The sequence below is a fragment of the Notothenia coriiceps genome, unplaced genomic scaffold (assembly GCF_000735185.1).
Source record: "Notothenia coriiceps isolate Sejong01 unplaced genomic scaffold, NC01 NC01_scaffold00037244, whole genome shotgun sequence".
In the NCBI taxonomy this organism is placed as follows: Eukaryota; Metazoa; Chordata; class Actinopteri; order Perciformes; family Nototheniidae; genus Notothenia; species Notothenia coriiceps.
In genome coordinates, this window is record NW_011369945.1 from 18,888,731 (window position 1) to 18,910,623 (window position 21,893).

Here is a 21,893-nt window from a genome sequence, read left to right on the forward strand (position 1 = left end):
TTGTGGATTTTGAGTGGCGTCTGCAGTGCTGCAGCAGAGCTCCTCTCTCCTCACTCTCATCCTCCCCATTCCTCTCCGTCTCCCCAATCCTCTTAGTTCTCCTGCAGCAGACAAAGAGCAATGCGTTGCTGCTTTCACTCTTTGCTCCTCAGGGAGATGAAAAATCCCTTGCAGTTGCACTTTGCTGGCCCGCATTATTAGCAGGGAGCCATCCAGTATTCAGCGTACATTGACCATTTCTACTTGTGTGTGTTTGTCTGTGTGTTTTACCAGCCATTGCTTTGTCAAGTGATTTGTCTTGACAGTGTTCCCTCGGCCAGCCACAATTGTTACCCTCAGCCCTACACACACATACACACCAGACACACACACACACACACACACACACACACACACACACACACACACACACACACACACACACACACACACACACACACACACACTCCCACACAGTGTCAATGCTGGATTATCCTCTTAACAGATAACGGTAAAGGCAGACAAATAGGCTATGTGATACAAAAGGCCATTATTAGGGAGTTAGCATCTAGTAGCCCACTTCCTATGTCATCCTTTCAATCGCCCAAATGATTGGTTATGTCATTAATTTGTGTTCCCTCCCCCTGGCTATATCCAGCATGCCTTTTGACTGAGTGTAAACATGATGTGATTCTACTCGCCCTCTGTGTTTCAGAAAGCTGATCTGGCAGTTGCAGGCCTCACCATCACAGCAGAGCGTGAAAAGGTCATCGACTTTTCCAAGCCCTACATGACCCTCGGCATCAGCATCATGTACCGCGTCCACCTGGTGAGTTAACTCCTAGCAGCCCCCCACAGACACTAACTCCACCAGATCAAACTGGCCCACGTACAGCTTGTGGGCGTATCACAGCGGGCAGTCAGCCTTGTCTAATGGCTGCTAAAGAACCACTCTCCTTTTTGGACTGAAAAGTCTATCTCCAAAATCTCCTCCTTTGCACCACTTTAACTTCTCAGCTTCACTATTTCCCCTGTGTTGTAACTTGTTATTTAAGGCAGTAAAGCATTTGATTATTTGATTTCTTGGTATAAGTTAAAAGGTACGTTTTACAAGAAATGCTTTTATTTTGAAGTGCAAGTATGTCTTCCTCTAACTGCTTCCTGTTGTTATCAAAATTGAATATGAGCATGTCGAGTGCATTTTCTCTGTCTTCCACCGTTCTTTTTGGAAACTGTTTAAGGAATATAAAGTAAAGGTTCAGTTTGAAATAGACTGTGCTTGGTTCTTCATTCGAAGCTTCTATTACACAACACCCTGCATTTGTGTGTTTTCACGGCCATACCCTCCTCTTCCTTCTGTCCTCCTCTCCTCCAAGCCTGAGTCTCGCTTTCTTGCATTCCACTCCTTTCCCTGTAGTCTCAACTTTTTAATAGTGTCCAGCACTTTTCCTTTCTCCTGTGTTTGCTCATTTCCTCCTTCTGTTACCGTGGCCCCCCACCCTGCCAGCACCATATGGCGTGTTTTACTGTGTGAACTTCCTGATGAATGTACCAGTTTTACAATTGTTTTCTGCTTGCCCTCTGCTTGGGTTTGGCCATCCCATTCACACAAGTTATACCCCCCATGCTCTGCAGAGAGCGAGCCCAGGCAGGAAACAGTGAAATAACAGCAGCGCAGGTGGAAATGAGCCGGTGTTTGCAGAATCAGAGGCCCATAAATCATCAGTCCTCCCCCAAAACCCAAGGTGACACAGGGCCACAGTCTGCACTGAGGTGATCTGGCACGTGTGTAGTATCCCATAGGGGCGTTTACTCACATCCCCCCTTACTCCTGTCTCCGCTTCTTGTAAACCTCCCTCTCTCTCACCTTCCCAAAGTCCAGCACTAATAGGTGTAGCAGTGAGGGACTCAATTGAGCGCCAACAGTTGGGCAAAATCAATCGATGCTCGCAGCAGGTGCAGTGTTAAATGGGCTGCTGGGTAGCATATCACCTCTGAAGTGGGGGGCAGGCAGGTTGGTAGCCGCATGAGGAGGTGATTTGGAATAGAGGTTTGCAACCCAAAGGCCCCGACACGCTAAGTCGATTTGGGCCGGGCTTGGACCATTTTTCTTATAGACCGGGCTCAGGTGTTACTAAGGCTCATGTAACTTTTCTCCTTTCATCTGGCCAATGTTCACCTCTGATACACACACACACACATATTCACACACACACACACACACACACACACACACACACACACACACACACACACGCAAACACACACAGGTTTAGGCCACTGTATGATATATTGTTTAAATGTATGTTATAAATATTAAAATTGTGTGTTTTTGCATGTGTCAGAGAGATTTTGAAGTGATTGGTGTCGCTCTCAGGCTGGGGTCGGGGTCAGGCTGAAAACGTGCAGACTTCGTGGGGCTATGTCTGGAGTTTCTGACCTGTGCAGGGCTCTGATATGGATATGATGTCCCCTCAGGGTGGACAAAGAGTAACACAGTTAAATTAGCACAGACTTGGCCCAGTTGACCCCAAACCGCGTACGTGGAAATGAAGAAATCAGTTATTTTGAAGTTAATGCGCTGGTGTATGAATGTTTTGAAAAGATAGAGAGAAAGGTTAAAGATAAGAGGGGAGGGGAAGACAGGTGTCCCTTGTCTCTCTCTCTCTCTCACTATTTCTCTATCCCACAATCATTACCTACTCCTTTTACGCTCCCATTGCCCCTCGGCATTTTCTCAGATCTGACTCAGAGCGGCCCCTCAGCATGGCTCTAAAATTCAATATTTGAATTTATGTGACTGCACTTGTTTAGTTTGAATCCACTGACTATTGATCTGAGGCCCAGTGATTTCTACAAGGAGATTTGCTGCTTATTTCAAACTTTAAATGAAAATTTCAGCCTAATCAATAACAATGGCAAATGCAATAAAATAAAGGTGCATGTTGAGTATCAATTACCCGCAAAGAAAGAGCCATTTAATAAATATCTCTCTTCTTTACCAGTATGTATGTATTGTATTGTATGTCGGTCTCCCTCTCACACTGTGTTTTTATTATTTTGTATTTATTAACAGTGTGACACATATTAACATTTTAAGGCAGTAAATATTGACAATATATATATTTTTTAGAACAATATAGTAAGACGTATAATTATATTTAGGCTATAATTGGTCAAGTGTATTACAAAGCTATATACAACTGTTCCCAGAGCATCACTGCCTTTAAATTCAGACCAAATGCATTCCTTTATGAAACTCCACTTATGATCTGATACTCAGAAGGGATTACTGCTGCCTTGTATACTCAATCTGTTATGATAAAAAGAAAAAAAACTTCAGGAACAGATATAAGACAGCTTGAAGCCCTTGCAGAGTCGATCTGTACCTGTCTTGGTTCTTCAGATGTCTTGCCTGACTGCTATTTCGTGCCTGGTTGGTGGTTTTTAGTTATTCGCTGTATGCAGCCATGTGGCAATTTATCTTATATAGTGTGTGCGAGACATGCAAGTAGTTTGAGGCTATACTGAACACATACATTTGATTTGCTTTTACACACAAATCAAACAGCACACCTTCATTTTAGCAGCCGGTACAAAATGTGAATTGGAATTTAGATTTAGGAACATAACCTAGAGCTAATGTCAACCTTTTCTAATAAAAAAAACATCCCTATTACATTCATCATCTGCGCAACAAATGGCCATATGCTGTAACCCAAGAACCCAACACTCCGAGGTACTTTGTATCAGTGCCAGTTCTGTCAACCACACACTTCCTTCATTTTGGAGACCGTTCTGCAGTGCATGTGTGTATATATTAGAGTAGGAGAGTGGTGCTTAATTAGACATAAGAACTAATTAGTGGTGTGTGGAGGCTGTGTTTAATTCAACAGCTGCCCTGAGGGTAAAGCTGGGCATATGGAGCTTTATTGACTCTCTGGCCACCCACGACCTCAGACAAAATGACACAGACAAAAACATATGTAGCCTTGCACACATACACGTTCACAGACACATACATACTTTCACTCTGTAATTGACAGTCGCACCAAACAAAGCACTCAGACATGAAAACAGACAACCTAGTGAGCCCAGGGGACAGCGTGATGTTGATATTTACATGACCCGTGAACTCTGCAAAATCAACAGCTTTTTGAAGATTGCCCCCGCTGCTATCTCAAACAGTAAGAGCTCCTGGCGTCGGCACTGACACAACTAGAAATGCACATGCTATGAAAGAGCCCTGAAAATGAGACTGAAGGTGAGGAGACCCAGGGAAGGAGAGGAAGATAGACAACATGAAAGAGAATTAGCAAGAAATTGACAGAATGAGAAAAAAAACGGTGGAGAGAAGATGGAGAAATGAGAGCGAGAATTGAAATGACAATAAGTGTCCTTCTGCGGGTCCGTATTCAGGCAGGCAGCCGTAGGGGGCAACAATGTTATCTGAATACCAAGAGGCAGGATGACTAGGTGAAATCCTTGACGGGACCAGCTCCTTCAGCCACCCTCAATGTTGGCATGCAGGCAATCCTGAGAGAGGCAGCAAAAGAGAGGGATGATGTAGAAGGGACATTGGGAAGTGTGGAGCGAACAAGGGCAATGCCAGGTAAAAATGAAGGAGCTCTTCATCTGCGTGTTTATAGAAACGAGGATATATACATACTTTAATAGGCAGCAATTCCTCGCTCCTCTATTTGTTGAGATGTACTCATAAAAATGAGTCGTTAAGGACGATTCCCCTCTGCACCACGTCTGCAATCTCTTCCGTCCTTTGATTTGCTTCACATCATCTTAACTTAACGATAAACCTTTTATAAAATTATTCCCCTGCCTCTAATAAAAATAAGTCAAACGCAGTACCAAATGTTTATGTGTGAGGAGCCAAGGCAACCTGTGGATATAATTTGTGCTTATACACTCACATTTGGCGCTTGTTCTACTATCAAATCCCTTTATGGCAGCAGGTTTACTTTTAATATCTAACTCAAGCACCGGGTCAATTATTAATGTCAATACTCTCTGTTTGTTTGTTCCCTACTTCCTAGTTTTAGAGTCTTCAGTGTTTTCCAAGCTTATATCTCCCATTTAACAGCAACTAGCAGGCTAGCCATGGCTGCTGTGTTTTCCCCAGCCAAAAGTCAGCTACCTGCTCCTCCTGTGTTCAGCACCGGTGCTCCCCGGCACTCGGCTGCCCAAGCACGTACTGTATCTATCCTGCTGCTGACTGACAGCACAGACAGCTGCTGACAAGCTTTGAAACACAAGCACACACACATACAAACGCACAGCTACTTCTAAAATGAAGAGAGAGCCGACCCCCTATGAGCTCACTGTTTAAACAATAGACCATTTGGATGCACTGCAAAGTTTAGGAAATTGCTCTCTCAAGTCAATTTATCCCTGATTACTTATGCATTACTAAATAAACTCAATATTTACATTCATAAGTTATTTAAAACTATGCTAACATTGAGTCCTCGGTCGCAGAGATGAATCTGAGGTCTGTGAAGGACAGATTTCAATATTCTTTTACATCAATAGGAGTCAGTCAGCCTGTTCTGTAGGTCACCTCAACTCAAGCAAGAATGTGCACTTACAGAACTGTACTGAACTTTAACAGCTGTGTTAACACATTAACACTTGTGCTTATACTGTATATTGCCCTTAAGCTACAGTGTGTTTTTACTTCTTTCTTCCATTGGTCCAGCACCTACCTTCTAGGGTTATTGGATGTGGGTGACTTCTATACATTTTGTTAGATAAAAGTTGATTACAATATAAACACATCGAGCTGACGAAAAGCAAAGTTAGTCTTAATTAATTTGCAATCTGATGAATATAGATCCAATATATACTCTTTTTTGCTCTGTTTTGGTCTCCTCCAACCATTGAGGGATATGTTTTGGATAGGAGTGTAATGCTTCATTATTTTCGCCAGCCACTGTCAGTACATCAGTTTGCCTGTCTGTTCTTTAGTGCTTGGCAGGAAGTATACAGTTGGGTTGGTTGCTGCACTTAAATAAAAACAATGTGCTCAAAGGCTAATGCTCTGTAGCGTTATTGAGTTGGTCTTATTGTTTTATCCCTTCTCGAGACTCTTTAAGATTATACTATACAAAGTATTCTGATCCACTGTAGTATAACAGTATTGATACTGTATGTGCAGCTTTTAAAAAGTGACCTTATGTCAAACATCATACTAACCCAGATCTAAGTTTATGTCATCACAAAATTATCATATAAGGAAGATTAATTAAATAAGCCTGTTCTTTCTAGGATTATTAAACAAGACATAAAATGGGAAAAATATATTTCTAGGGAATATCTCCTGACACATTTCTGGAAACATGCACACATTGTTTTAATACATTTTATGCAGTTCCCATTTCGCCTATCTGACCGTCTTTGTACTCATTAGTGTGTCTCTTGAAGCCTGGCAACGGATAATTTCCCCTCCGGCAGCTGAAATAAAACTTGGTCTCAGAGTGTTAAAGTACACATAACCACAAATGTTACATTTCTCAGCAGCTTGCATCCCCCACTGTGTCCCTCTCGTCCTTGTGATTTGCGTCTCCTTTTACCTTACTCTCTTTTTCTAATCTGCTCCCCTGCACCTTCACTTCTCCACCATCTGTTAGCATAGGTGTCCCGTGTCTCTGCAGCTCTCTTCATCTAAATCAGTGTTTCTCAAACTTTTTCATACCAAGGACCACTTAACCAATAAAAAAACACTCGCGGACCACCTAACTCCACAAATATACAAAAATACATCGTTTTTCTAGAACAGATTACAAATCGCCTGAAAATGGTATAAACAAGTAGCAACATGTGTGATGAAGGTGTTGCGCTGGGCTATAGCATGCAATTGAAAGTGAAACTTAAGCTAGCTCCATTGTGGAGATATTCCCGCGAGAGTGCGGAAAACTTTAATTTATTAATTAATTTCAAATATGAAATTTTACCAATATACTCACGGACTACTAGGGGGCGCTCACGGACCACCAGTGGTCCGCGGACCACACTTTGAGAAGCACTGATCTAAATGATACCACGTTGGTGGGAGCCTAAGATGTGGACATGCAGGGAAAGCATTTATCAAAACTCTGTTCAGCATACATCCAACTGGACCAGCAGGACTTATGTCAGCACACAATGTACTGCTACACCAAGAATGCTTGTGCCAATAAGAGTACTATTTGTTTTACAGCAGTACTCTACCTCTGATGGCCATCTAGTGTTTCACCACTCTACTGTTCTATTTTGAGAAAGCTATGATCATTATCATCATAAGCATTACACTCCATAGATTGACAGACAGACATTAGGCCTGGCAGGCTGCGTCAAAAAATTATACTGAATCTCATTCTCCTCCTGCTTTCTGCACCACTCCTTTTCTTCTCAGTCAGGCTAATATGGAAGTGATTACAGACGAATTAATGAATTTTCATCAGAGCGCAAGTCTAAATGGGGGTTCGTTTTATCATAACAAATGTCCACCAAAATTATTTCACCCTCTTGCTGCAAATTTAATTTTGGAGTGCCTCAGAAATGTATTACTGCAGTGTTTTGGCATGTGTGATGTCCCTCAGGAGTACCTACAGTAATTGAGTGTTTTTGCATAAAAGCGATTAGGGCTTGTTCAGGTTGGCCCCACAATATTGTCTGTAGACAGAAATGAAAGATGACAACACTTGGACAGTTGGTTGTTTGATCACTCCACTATTTAACTATGTTGCTGGCAGTGACAACCACCTACATTTCATAGTCATTATCAGATGGTGTAACTGTAGGTGCATCTGTGTGGAAGCGGCTAATATTCCCTTGCTGATGTTCGGTCACCAAGGCTAGGCTGAACATGGACATTTAAAGACACGCACACAAGCGCATTCATTTGTTTCATTTAGAGAACAATAACTTTTGGTGCAGGAAACGTTAGCAATTAGCCCCTTTATTCCAATTGGTATGCCAGCTGCCAACCTTATTTAAGACACTTTATCTCCCTTACTACCAATCCAAATAAATACACCCTATAGCTTTCTCTCCATTCCAAGGTATCAACCTCTTTGCCTATTTCCTCCAAGCTTGAGCACTGTACGCTCCCAGTCATACAGGAAGTCAGGTATAGGTCATAGAAATTAACTTTGGTGTAATGTAGCTGTAATGGTTTACCTGATTATTTGACCTTTCTGTCTTCGGTGCATGCAACCTTGTGGAGGGCGCAAATGGTGTTCGCCTCATAATGTTGACCTTCAATATGATTAGACGTCCTATTATATCTAATGTGATTTCATGTGAGAACATGTACCAATTAACAGAAAGCAGTTAGGTAATGGTCAGCAGTTTTCAGTTTTTCATTAAATGGTCATAGTCCCCGAATCATGGAAATAAAACCTCTTATCTGTGATGTTGTATCAATATACAGCCCTGTGCCCCTCTGTTGACAATTCATGGGAGACTGGGTTTGTGCTTTCATTCAATGTTGACCTGAATCTTTACACGCAAATGAGATTCATATAATTATATTGTTATCAGTTAAGGACAGGGAAATCTAGGCTTATCACATGAAAATGCCTTTATTTACTGTCCCAGTCACCTTTTCATCATTTCCAAATGACACAGGCGGCAGCAAATGTTGTTTAACACAGACAGAAATGGGCCAGAGGCAAATGAATCAACTCGAAAATGTATCAACATTTTTTTGTAATTAGTCCAGGGCACGCAGTTTCTAGGGGATGATGTTAGAAACTGTTAGAGGTTTTTTAGCATACTAATTAGTTAATCTGCACCTCAATAAATAATGATTTAACCTCTAAGCTCTCTGCTCAGCAAAGGCCAGTGTTGTTTGGTTTGTGTGAATGGAACATTGGATAACAGTGGTCACAGTCTGTGCAGGCTTTCATGCTTTTAATGCCTATTGTGTGTTTGTGTTTTTCAGGGACGTAGGCCAGGCTACTTCTCCTTTCTGGATCCATTCTCCCCTGGTGTCTGGCTCTTCATGCTTCTAGCATACTTGGCTGTCAGCTGCGTCCTGTTTCTTGTAGCCAGGTAAACTGCTCACCAAAATACTCTGTACAGATGAGAGAGAGAGAAAAAAACAAGGAGACATACAAAGGGGGTAGAGAACAGAGAGTAAAACCACAAAAAGGTTTGTTTGGGGGTTACACAAAGGAGGAAACAGCTGTCTGTCTGTTCTCTTGCCTTGCTTCAGTCTCTATCTATCTAGTCTGTAGTCCTCATCCCATCAAGGAGAGGGTCTCCTCCCAGTGGTGGGTCTCCAGCGTCATACTGGCCCCTGCTGGTCATGGAGGGAAACGGCACAGCTACTCCTGCTAATTACTAGTAAACATTGAATGTAATGATCAAGAAGGTGGGTGAGTTTTTTGGGTCGTATATTTATTTGTCATAAAAACTTAGTTGTATACACCTTCTGTTTTTACTTACATTTGCTAAGAACAATATTTAGGATCATACTGGGCAGTGAAACATTTTAAAAGATAGGTTCATGTTTTTTCGGGTCTGTCCTTAAACAAATTAAAATGCTGTAATGTACATGTACAATATAATGAATGGCAGTAATGTATTTCCCACTTTCAAATGCAGTTCTAAGGAGAACATAGCCAAAGAAATGACATGGGAATCCACTAAAGTGAATGTGTTTGTAATAAGAAAGCAAGCAAGTCAAGAGGGTGGGAAACATAGAGGAAATATCCTACTAAAACTATGGGGTTTTTTTCACAGCCAGTTTGCACAGGAGAAATAATAACAAAAACTAAATATTTCAATGTTCGAATGAGCAATGAGTGAAGTGCATTTTGTATGTTTCTTTTGTTAATTTACGCTGACCAGAAAGATGTTATGCCTTAGTAAGACAGAGACTTTTGCAAATAACAGAGTTGTCACAGAAATGCAGCACCATTTCAACATACCAATTACATTGCACCCCCCCACACTGTGAAAGTAGGCAGCACATGGGGAATGAAAAGCAGGTTAATTCTCTCTAGAGAGCCAAGGTGACTTTGTGCTCAGTTGACTGTCAGAGTTGTTTTGCTCTGTGTCTGTCTCTCCCTTTCTTTCCCCATATCTCTTGAGTTTTGCTCTCGTCTCAATACTTAATCCAACTTTCATTTCCACGCTTGTTGGCTGTTTTCCTCCTGTGACTCTCTCTGTTGTCTAACCCCATTGTCTCGTTCTCCCTAGATTGACACCGTACGAGTGGTACAACCCCCACCCCTGTTTAAAGGGTCGCTGTAACCTGCTGATCAACCAATACTCACTTGGCAACAGTTTCTGGTTCCCTGTTGGAGGCTTCATGCAGCAAGGATCCACCATCGCTCCCAGAGCTTTGTCCACACGTTGTGTCAGTGGAGTGTGGTAAGTATTGGGGACAAGGACACACAAACATGAGAGCATTTGCATATGTTCATCTTTTAAAAACCACTCAGTTATTCACCCATTCAACTCTGTTATCATTTGTTGCATATTGCTCCATCGTGGAATGCATTTAATATTTCATGTGATCTTGAAACTACATCCTGGATACCAGGGTTCAAGATAAGAAAGTGATGGATTCTGAGCATGTGTATCTGTGAGACATTGTCTGTGTATGTCTGGCTTTGCAGCGAAAACATCACTTCCTTTCATCCAAACCGAACATTGTCACCTTTATCCATACACACCCACCCATTCTCGCATCCACCCCGTCATCCTCTGAAAATCCTGCAGTGTCTTCTCCTCTCAGGTGCGCAGCTATTTAAATCCTCCCACACTTTCACCCAGACAATCTATCTTCATACAGCAGCCTGCCCATTTACATACTTTTGTAGGTGAATACATATGTTCTTGTCCCCTGCCTCTCCTCTACAGGTGGGCCTTCACATTAATCATCATCTCATCCTACACCGCCAACCTGGCTGCCTTCCTAACAGTCCAGAGGATGGAGGTGCCAATTGAGTCAGTCGACGACCTTGCAGATCAGACGGCTATAGAGTACGGCACCATGCACGGAGGATCCACTATGACCTTCTTCCAGGTCAGAGGTTACACACTTTATTACGCATGATAGGTTGTTTATTCAGAGCTACACATATACACACAAACCGGCAGGGATCAGTGGTCCATCAGTGATGTTTCTCCTGATCCTCCTGATCAAATGTCCTAGTTTCCTTCCTGCCTTTCTCTAAAGGTTTTATCTGTGTCTTTCCAAAACCATTAAATATACTTAGCCTCAGATGCACTGTCCAGGTCCCTAAGAGAGGCGCACCCTATCCTCTTTCATCTCCTCAAGATTTAATTTCAGAAAGGGAGAATAGGAATATGCTAAACAGAGTAAGAAGGTGTGACAGGGAGAAGGAAAGTGAAGGATGGAGAGGAAGGAAAAATACACTTTTTCCTGCCTTTCTTTATGCTTGCCTGTCCACTAGACCTTGATCAACTCAGGAAAGACAGGTGATGAAAAAGTAGAGGACAGGTGGAGATGTTAGTTGAAGATTCTGTTCTAAACTTTGAGGCTAATAAAGTGGGAAAATATCTGCTCAAGATAAAAACTTTTACATTTAACTGCTGCAAAGTTTTTGTAGAATTTGAATGAATCCATCAGTCAAGATAATGAAAAAGAATAACGGAGGAGAACCAATTTCCACCTGCGCAAAACTGAGAGATGATGTATCTGTGAGTGATAGACTTTTTGTTTACCGTCTTTCACATCTGAATTTGTTTGTTTCTCTTGATTGTTTCTCGCCGCTCTGCAGAACTCTCGCTACCAGACCTACCAGAGGATGTGGAACTTCATGCACTCAAAACAGCCCAGTGTTTTTGTAAAGAGCACGGAGGAGGGCATCGCCCGTGTCCTCAACTCCAACTATGCTTACCTGCTAGAGAGCACCATGAACGAGTACTACCGTCAGAGGAACTGCAACCTGACTCAGATTGGAGGACTGCTGGATACGAAGGGCTACGGCATCGGCATGCCACCGGGTGAGTGAGGAATAACTGGAGATTTACATGGGGAAATGAAACATTTTGAAAGGAGAAGAAAAGAAGAAATTCAAGTTTGACTTTCACCTGTTGAATGTCAGTGGCTAAGACAGAATCCTTTAAGGCAGCAGAGAACAACTTCTGATGGTTATGCTTAGATACACTGTATAATTCATGTTGAAGCTAGGAATCGGGAATAAAGAGTCTGGGTATTAGTTGAAGGATTCAACACAAACGTCACATTGAGGATTTAAATTGGAAAGAAAAGCCTCAGCAAAGCCAAACCATTAGCGGTCATGAGGGGAAGTGATGCAAAAAGTGAGCAACTCAAATAGACTCACTGCTAGACTTTAATAGAGCGGCTGTTTCCATGCTGGGATGGGACAAATAGAGATGAGAGAAAGGGAATTTGGAATATCGTTCCTGTTGAATGTGGAATTGTTGATGTACGACTCCCTTGCAGATCTTTACGTTTCAACACAGATTATACTTTGATCTCAGCCTGAGTCAATCTCCAGGTGGGGGAAACACACCTTAAAGTAAACATGATTAATTTAAATGCCTTTGATCTTTAGAAGATAGAAAAACCACCTCTTTAGGTCTGTACACTGCCTGCTGTGATGTGAACTGTAGAACACTACAAAATCCTACTCAGCCTTTTAAAGGTGGGGTAGGTAAGTTTCGAGAAACCGGCTCGAGATACACTTTTTGTTATATTCCATGGAATGCTCTTAACATCCCGATAGCAATGAATATCTTAATCTTAATATCTATCTGCACAAACTTATCTCGTGCCCTCATTGGTCATGTGCGCGTTCGTGTGTGTTGGAGGAGGGGCTCTGTAAGGAAGTATGAGGGCACGAGATAAGTTTGTGCAGATAGATATTAAGATTAAGATATTNCAAGGTGAGAAACCGTGTTGAATGGATGATCCTCAGAAGTTAATGTGGTTTGACATGCTGCTGCTCCACTTGCTGGACACATGCACTTCACGCACAAATGAACATAAAAGCATGTTAGGCAGTATAATACTGAAAACAAAACCGCACTGGAAGGCTCAGTTCTGATGAGCTATTAAATTGTGTTAGCGGGGTAAAGATAACAAAAGATACATCTCTGAATAAGGCTCTAAACTCCCTTGATCTGCTGCTCCGAAAAGTGGTTTTCAGGGACAATTTGATCTTACAGTGAAATACTACAGCTGCATACTGGAAAAGAAACACTAAAACTATTCCCACACTATCTTTGTTCCCCTGCTGGCAAACAGTTATCAATAATTGTATACTAGCTTGGCTGAATTATATCAGAAGGGTTTTACTCACAGATTTTCCTTCGCTGGCATTTTATGCATTTTGATTGGACTACTTCGCCATAAGCACCAATTAAATCTTGACCCTGATTAAAACACACACCATGATTTATGCAAAAAAAAAAAACATTTGCAGGATTTATGTTTAACACTCACACCTTGTTTGAGGGTGCCATCTGGAGCACCTGTACATCTGATAAAAACTCCCCCTCTTACGATGTTAAATGTGCTGTAATTATTGTTTGAAATGACACAGCTGGAACAATGACACCTACTCTCCCTATATTACACACTCTCTCACTCACACAAATACACTCAGAGTGAAAGACTGAATCTGCTCAGTTGCTTGGGATCAAAGGTTTCCCTCAGCCTCGCCTTACTCTAACCTTAGTGGCAGTAGCTCAAGCACCAGCTATTTCCTATTAGACCTGTACGTCTATCAGGGTTAAGACGTACTTGTTTCTGCCTGAGGCGGGGAAAGGGATCCAAGCCAGGCCGTGGTGTGCTGAGCTACGTCAAGCTCCTATGATAATATCCTTCAAGGAGAGAAAAAAGGGTGGAGGCAGTCTTGAATCTGTCAACCTGCTGTGCACCATCCCACACCTCTCATCCTCTTATTTCCCCCTTTTACCCTTCTCCCTCTCAGTACCTGTCCCGTCCCTCCCTCCCTCCCTCCCTCCTTCCTTCCCCTATGCAGCAGCGTAGAGAAATTGAATTGAGTGCATCTGCATCCACAGCAGAGTAGGCAGCAAGAGTAATAGTGCTCTCAGAGATGGGGTGGGAGCAAAGAAAAAGGGTAGGGGAAGGAAAGAGCAGATTGCCGTAATAAACATAGGAGCAGCACTGACAGGAAATAAATAAATCCAATACAAAAGAGAAAGAAATTGAACGAGCACATTCACCCTTTAACTGGAGGAAGTCTTGTGTAAATAACACAGCTCAAATCATTTCTTGCAAATTGAAGTGGTGACCATGCAGTGTGCGTGTGTCTGAAAGTATGCGTCCAAGATGTGTCTGTGTGTGTGTGTGTGTGTGTGTGTGTGTGTGTGTGTGTGTGTGTGTGTGTGTGTGTGTGTGTGTGTGTGTGTGTGTGTGTGTGTGTGTGTGTGTGTGTGTCTGAGGCAGGCAATCAGAGTTCCTTCAGATACAGGGAAGCAGATGGGTTTAATAAGGGTCGCCTCTTAGTACGCTACCTGCATTTTTTAGCTTTACCTATGAAGACCTTGACAAAAGGACACCTGGGGACCCAAGTTTATTTAAAAAAAAAGCTATCTGGCTGTAAATGCTCAAATGATAATTCAGTAAATTGGATAGGGCTTACTCCGACATGTTTGGAAGATGAATAGTTTATAGATGATCTCGTCACAAAGATTCACTATGGGGACAAACAAATGCAAAGAACATGGGACGGAAATGTGTGGTAGAAAGACAACGTTACACAAATTCAATATCCAAGGTTAAAAGAAGTGTATGCTGCAAAAAAGGATACTGTTTGTTTTATTTGTTATTAAATGAACAACTGGTTTGAGCTGTGGCACTGCTGAATATATGTAATGGGGAAATAAGGCCAAATAATTTCAATGAATTTGATTGAGGTGTCAAACATAGATGGAATATGCTCTACATGACCTAGAAATGTAGTCAGTTCTTTGTATTTAGCCAAATCATTCTTAATGCCGCTGCAAATGTAATCTGCCCTGGAAAAGGAATGAGTTGGGACACTTGCTTTGTATTTCAGTAAATCTGCCAGGGGTGGTTTGGGCAGCTGAGACATTCGCCTAGGGAGGGATTTCTATTACTTCAGTGGAAATAATGGAGAAAAAGCCCCAACCTATTTTCATGTTATGTTGATGAGATTTTGGCTTGCAGATCAGGGAGGCAGCATTTGGTTTAAACAAAGAAAGAAAAATAGGCCCAACATCAGGCACTGAAGTCCCAGTCACTGAAAGAATGTGTTGGATTATTTCATGCTTCCTTAACCTTTGTTTTACAGCTATGGCAGATCAACTCAGTTCGATCTCTGGTACGAACCTTGCAGGCTTCATAAAAACACATTATGAGTGTGGTAGAATGTCAGAGCAAAATCTATTCCTGAGCATCGAATTTTTCGGAGCACCTGTAGACTCAATAATGAGAACAATTAGCTTTCCGTCATGCTGGAGTCGCCCTTTGGCCTTTTGCATTTCTGTTTGGCGTGACCTGCTGTAACTTACTCAAACATGGTTGATGCTCTGTAGTCTCTAAAAATTAGCCTTTAACGCAAACTATGAGTCAAAAACAAACACTACAATCTCTCTCTCTCTCTCTCTCTCTCTCTCTCTCCTCTCTCTCCTCTCTCTCTCTCTCTCNCACAAACTTATCTCGTGCTCTCATTGGTCATGTGCGCGTTCGTGTGTGTTGGAGGAGGGGCTCTGTAAGGAAGTGGCAGATTTTTTCCGGTTGTCTATTTTCAAATTCTAGCGCACTCAAGCTGGTTTCTCCAAAATTACCTACCCCACCTTTAATGTTAGATTTGTGTTTGTTTTTTTGTTGAAACAAGCTCTGCTAATAGTGACATAATTTCACACTCCCCATGGCAAATGAAAAGAAAAGGTTAGTGTATTAAGCGGCTTTGAGTTGTGAAAAGCACTATATACTGTAAATAAAATGTATTATTATTATTAAGATCACAATGAGTGTTTAATTTATAAAGGATTGTGTTGCTATGGCTGCTAAAACTGTGCAAATAAGACAAAAAGAAACCTTGTAACTCTCAAACACCTGCAAATGCACCTGTGACTGTGCTGCCAAGCAAACAGCTCCTTAGTGCTCCTGTGCTATTTGCTTGTATTTAAATTAGGTAATACGCATACATTTGAAGAAAGATTGGGCCTTGCAAAAACAGTCAAATTCTCAAAGATCAGGGCTAATGGCCACATGCAGTTATAGTGTAATTATCTACTCAGACTCGTTTCTTTTGGGCTGCAGTCACTGCATGACACAGTGACACCGTGATGGGATGCAATGACAGTGGTGTCATATAAAAGATATTGAATAAAGCTTCCCTACATTCCCTATTTTTTACATGAGAGACATTTTAAATACACCCATAAAAGCTGTGTTGTACATTGTAATATTATCAGTGCGATTTTTGTGTTGAATCTGACCTTGAAGTGTGTAAAATAGTAGGTGAAAATGTTGGATTTGTTTGCACTGGACACAAGTATATTGTATTCGTCCGAAGGTTCAGTTTTCAGTTGGCACATCGTTAGGAGTGTGCCTGTTTGAGCTTTGCCTCTCTCTTCCCTGCAGGGTCTGTGTACCGTGATGAGTTTGACCTGGCCATCCTCAAAATACAGGAAGACAATCGTTTGGAAATCCTCAAGAGGAAGTGGTGGGACGGTGGCAAGTGTCCAAAAGAGGAGGACCACCGTGCCAAAGGTTTGTCTCTGGTTAATGTTCATCTGCTTGATCCTCAGCTCCACTTCAGACTGTGTGTTTTTAATGTTTTTAATTTCCTTTTGTCTCCTTTGTCCTGTAATTTTCACTTCTCCTATCACACCTGTTTGTCTCCAGGTCTGGGCATGGAGAATATCGGCGGTATCTTCGTGGTGCTGGTGTGTGGCCTGCTGGTGGCTATCTTCATGGCAGTGCTAGAATTTGTCTGGATGTTAAGACAGGCTCCAGGAAATGAGGTGAGAGAGGGCTATCTAACCTGCATCTGCTTTGTCTCCCTCTCCCCTCCCTGGCACCCGCCCCCTCGTGGAGCTGCTATGCTTCCCCACAGTGCACAGCTTTGACAGGAAGTGTAGCATGCGTCTAGGTCTTCCTTTGGGTTCAACGTGACACTCACACTTCCTCTGTCTAGTCTTGGTGACATAATCAGCACTAAACCAAAGATATACCCCACTTAAACCTCAATCGAAGTACATGCATATAAAGATTATTTTCTATTTGTAGCAGAATAAGTTTCATATATATATATATATATATATATTTCATATAATATCATACATTATAAAGAATATTGAATGTAGTTTCATTGTGTTGGTGTGATGGTAAATACATGCAGCCAATGAGAGTTTAAAAAAGTATTGTTTTATCTTAGCCTTTATCTAATAATATTTGTATTTAAGAGATGCTTGGAAATGTGTGAACAGCTTTGTTCAAAAATCAACCGTCACAGATCAGAAGTCATTATTTTCATCAGAGGTTGGATGATGGAAAGTTATGCAGAGGAAGAATCGTTTGTTACAGTAAATTATCAGTTGAAGATATCTACTTAACGTAGATTTGAAAAAAGCAACTATTATAAGATTTATATTTGAAATCCAAGAGATAGTGTTTGATTAATATAATCCGAAGACTGTATGAATTATAAATCAAAACCATATTTAGAATAATTTACAATTGTTTGTAGCTTCATCTGGAGTGGGGACAAGAAAGCAATATGAGGAGTTTTTTAAGCCTTGTCACAGAACTACTGCTTTTTTGATTTGCATTTGTTTATCAGGACGAAGGAAGGGCCCATTTGAATGCACAGAAAATCATCAGTTCTGTTTGTGAAGGTTTTCTTCTGCCCTATACTTGAAGCGGGGACACTATTAACAAAGATGGAGTAGAGAAATATTGCATGCAGTGTTATAATTCATTCTGATGTAATTCTTTTAAAAGATACTTGATAATTGTCTTTTCAAATGGACTCCACACTGATTTGAATTCAATAAATATTCAGATTGTGAAAGTCAAAAACTCATGTGATTTATTTCTATTAGGAACCTTAGATATATTCCACTCTAACTTGTTAACCCTGTGTGTGCTTGCTTGTGCGTCTGTGTGTGTGTCGGTATGTGTGTGTGCGTGTGCATCCGTACAGTTGTCAGTGTGTTCATGTGCAGCATGTGTTGTTTGGTAATTGGCCTGTCTTGTCTCGCACTTGAACTCATATCTGTCATTGTTATCATTTGAGTTTACGTATTGTCGATACTCAGTGGAACACTGGATCATCTGTCAAGGAGACAAAAAGTTGGTTGCATGTCCGTATGTGTCTGTGAAGTATGTTTAAACATTTATTAAATGTATTTTTCCTGATGGTTGTTATAGCTACACCAGCCATCTCTCTGTTGTTCACCAGCCATCTCTCTGTTGTTCACCAGCCATCTCTCTGTTGTTTCACTGATTGTGAAGATGAAATGTTTGTCCTATGGCTGTGCTGTTCATCTGTTTGTTCTGATAAATTAAGTCAGTCAGTGAGTTGTCTGGCCTCTCCCTTTCTCTCCCTCTCTTACCCCCCTCTCCCCTCTCTTTTCTCTCTGTGTGTGTGCTTGCAGCAGTCAGTGTGTGAGGAGATGCTGCGGGAGCTCCACGGGATCGTCATGTGCCGCGACAGCCTGCAGGTGAGGCGCAGGCGGGCGGCTTCGACGCTGCGGCCGCGGCCCCTTCCCCTGGAGGAGCGTCGTGCTCGAGCAGCCGCTGTCAGCCTCAGCAACGGCAAGCTGTGCGGGGGGACCGGACTACCTGAGCCTCTCTCCCACAGACTGGCACAGGAGGCTGCCTTGGTTGCGAGAGGCTGCAGTCACATTCGCATTTGCCCCGATTGCCGGCGCTTCCAGGGACTGAGGATGCATCCTGGAGGGGCCATTGGGGCCCTCCCTTCTCCCACGCACAGTGAGGAGAGCATAGAGTGGGACAAAACCACAAATAGCAGTGAACCTGAATAACGCCCCGGGAATCCCAGCAGGAATGACTTTCACAGCAGCCACCTCTCTACTTTCCAGGGATCAAAGTTCAATTGGTATTTTGATTCAGCCATGCAGAACTTGATCTTAAAGGGCATGGCAGTGCTGTGAACTTTCCGCCCATGAGGCAGAAGCTAGTAGTCTCCTTGGGTGAATGTTTTCCACGGTCACAGGAGAAACTGATGAGTCTGTCTCATTGTGGTCTGTCCCTGTTGGCCTTCTGTACTGTGTCAGACAGGACGGACAAAAAAGCAACGGGGCATTTGTACTATGCAGTATTTTCAGTCATTTGTCATAGTGCTGTTTCTTTTTTTCCTTTTTAAGTTATTTCTGTCCTCTGATGGATTATCAGTACTGAATATTGTTATTCTATTGTTCTACAAGAAAACTTTGAACAAGTTCCTTTTTTTTTTATCTGACAGTTAACTGTATGAACGTATATTGCCTCTGAAGAGCTGCAGAGATGAACAGACTAATGCAAGATCATCCTCCAAATCCTTTTATTTTGAAAGTGCCAAAAACCATGAGTATTATCTTGTGGCTGAAGAAAGCACCACAGCCTTGAGAAGACAACAAACTCAACTGAACCTACAAAACAAACACACAGAGACAGACACACGGACTTCTTTTATAGTAGTGATATTCTATTAAAAAAAATGTTTTAACTGTTGGTATCTCTGAAAGACAGCGATGCATGTCCAGCGATGTTGGTAGGTGCTCATTGAATGATAAATGCTAAAGTGTTGGCTGAGAAGCTGAAGAAATGATTTCCTGTTTTGAATACCTGTTAAAGGAAATGATGGCTACACACACAATGGGCATCCATTATTTCCCTCCTCACTTTTGTCTTGACATTACTTTCTCCTCGATCTGTTTTTACATCTTTGACACCAGTACATGAATTGTCTCATCGCCTGTCATTATTTATGTCTCACTTAAAAATATGCACGCTGTCTCCTGTGTAGTCTGCAAAAGATTAGAGGTATATTCAAGAAGGCTTCAGGTTAAATGAGTACAAGCCAGTATGTGATTAAAACCCTACTGTTATCAGAACCAACTGCAAACATGGAGACCCTGGTAAAGCAAAGGATATTTCTTTATTTACATTTTATTTAAATTATTTTAAAATGTTACGGCAGTAAACATTCACAAAATCTGATGTTTGACACACTGCGCCGAGGAGTTTTTTCAGTTCAGATCAGCCAAGATGCTCTCATTATCATAATTGTACTTTTGCAAAATCCCAAATATAGCACATTTGAATCAATTCCTGACATTTTATTTGCAAACTGATGAAGAACATAACTATACAACTGGTTGCATTTGTGTAAACTGTATTCATCTTTATTTGCATTTTACAAAACCATTCCTCCAGAAGAGAAGCAGTGAGGACAAACCACCAGCATCACGATTCTTAGGTTACTTCCTGCATAGACTGCGACCAATGGCTTAGTATTTTTATAGTGAACTAACCAGTTTGAAGGTCTATGATAGCTTGACTGTTGCACAGTGGGAATCAATGGGCATCCACCTGTCTTCACCGCTTCTTGCTTATGTCTGATGTGTGGATCATCTCGTATCTGTCCATCAGGCTCTGTCAGTCACCATCCCTCAGAACTAGGCCACCTACTCAACACAGCTCCAAGGTACCGCTGCAGCATTTCTCCTCAACGTTCAATTTCTATCTTTTGTCATCTTTCACCTGCAGTTTTTCATGATTGAAATTCTTGACATATGCTCTCTTGAAAATGAGTCGATGTTAAATGCAAGTGTTCGACTTATTGATCATTCAACATGTATTTTTGTTTTTGTTTTTCACGGTTGTGTCAATAGCTGTCACCTCATTGTTGTGACATGTCATAAAATCAATATAAATCACAAATCCAGCAGGATAAATCAAAACCACCTCTTCAATTTGGTGGTGGCAAAGTCCATAGGGACTTGGCTTGGCAACTGGAAGGTCACCAGTTCAAGTCCCGGCAAGACCAAGTGCTCCCGAGGTGTCCCTGAGCAAGGCACCATTCCCTACACTGCTCCCCGGGCGCCATACATAATGGCAGCCCACTGCTCCTAACACTAGGATGGGTCAAATGCAGAGAAACCGTTTCGTTACTAGTACCTACTATGTAATGACAATAAAAGTAAAAAAAATAAAAATGTATCTTCGACACATTACAAAGCCAACTTAAATCCTACAAGGTTCTTATTACAAATTTCCATCAAACAAAAGAATGAAAGAAGGAATTATTAATGATTAGACTAACCATAGAACTTAGATAGTTCATTATCCCCTCTGAGATAAATCTGAAAGTTGAATATATGAATGAAAATGGTCCCAAAAGCCTTAGAAAATAAACCCACCCTCTCAGGTTGCCGTTTCTCTACCNTGCACTTCTTTTCAGAGATCTGCTCTGGGCCAGGGGCTAGCAGTCAAATTGGAATTTGGGAATATGCCAAAGACCATGTGATAAGAGTTATAGTGACTGTGTGTGTGTGTGTGTGTGTGTGTGTGTGTGTGTGTGTGTGTGTGTGTGTGTGTGTGTGTGTGTGTGTGTGTGTGTGTGTGTGTGTGTGTGTGTGTGTACTTGCAAGCTGCTCACCAGAGGACAGTGTGTGAAATATGAGAACTGCCGGAAAGCCTTGTCACTGACTGCTAGATATGGAAACTAAACAGTATGGGATGTCCCCCCTCCCCTTCCTCTAACAAAAACTGATGGGTTTAGTTTTCTGCGGGTGTCACACCACGCTGTCAGTGAATAGCAGACTGCTTCACCTCCTTGCTGAGTTGATACCACTCACATAGCATGTTCTCTTCTTCTGTTGTGCCTCCTACGTTTTTACAGACTGTGTTTCAGTGATGGGAAAGAAAACTGACACATTTCCCTGGCTAACTGACGATGGTTAACTTG

At 41.8% G+C, this 21,893-nt stretch overlaps 1 protein-coding gene across 1 annotated transcript in view; it reads left to right on the forward strand.

Annotated features, from left to right (window-relative positions):
- Positions 1-19,262, forward strand: part of grik4 (glutamate receptor, ionotropic, kainate 4) — an 89,120-nt gene extending 69,858 nt beyond the window's left edge. The window contains exons 10-17 of the mRNA XM_010794339.1: positions 695-808; positions 8,921-9,030; positions 10,183-10,356; positions 10,849-11,014; positions 11,733-11,958; positions 16,559-16,687; positions 16,823-16,941; positions 18,577-19,262. Coding sequence (XP_010792641.1) covers positions 695-808; positions 8,921-9,030; positions 10,183-10,356; positions 10,849-11,014; positions 11,733-11,958; positions 16,559-16,687; positions 16,823-16,941; positions 18,577-18,966 — 1,428 coding nt within the window. The 3' untranslated portion in view covers positions 18,967-19,262. The remainder of the gene's footprint in view (positions 1-694; positions 809-8,920; positions 9,031-10,182; positions 10,357-10,848; positions 11,015-11,732; positions 11,959-16,558; positions 16,688-16,822; positions 16,942-18,576) is intronic.
- The last annotated feature ends 2,631 nt before the right edge of the window (positions 19,263-21,893 follow it).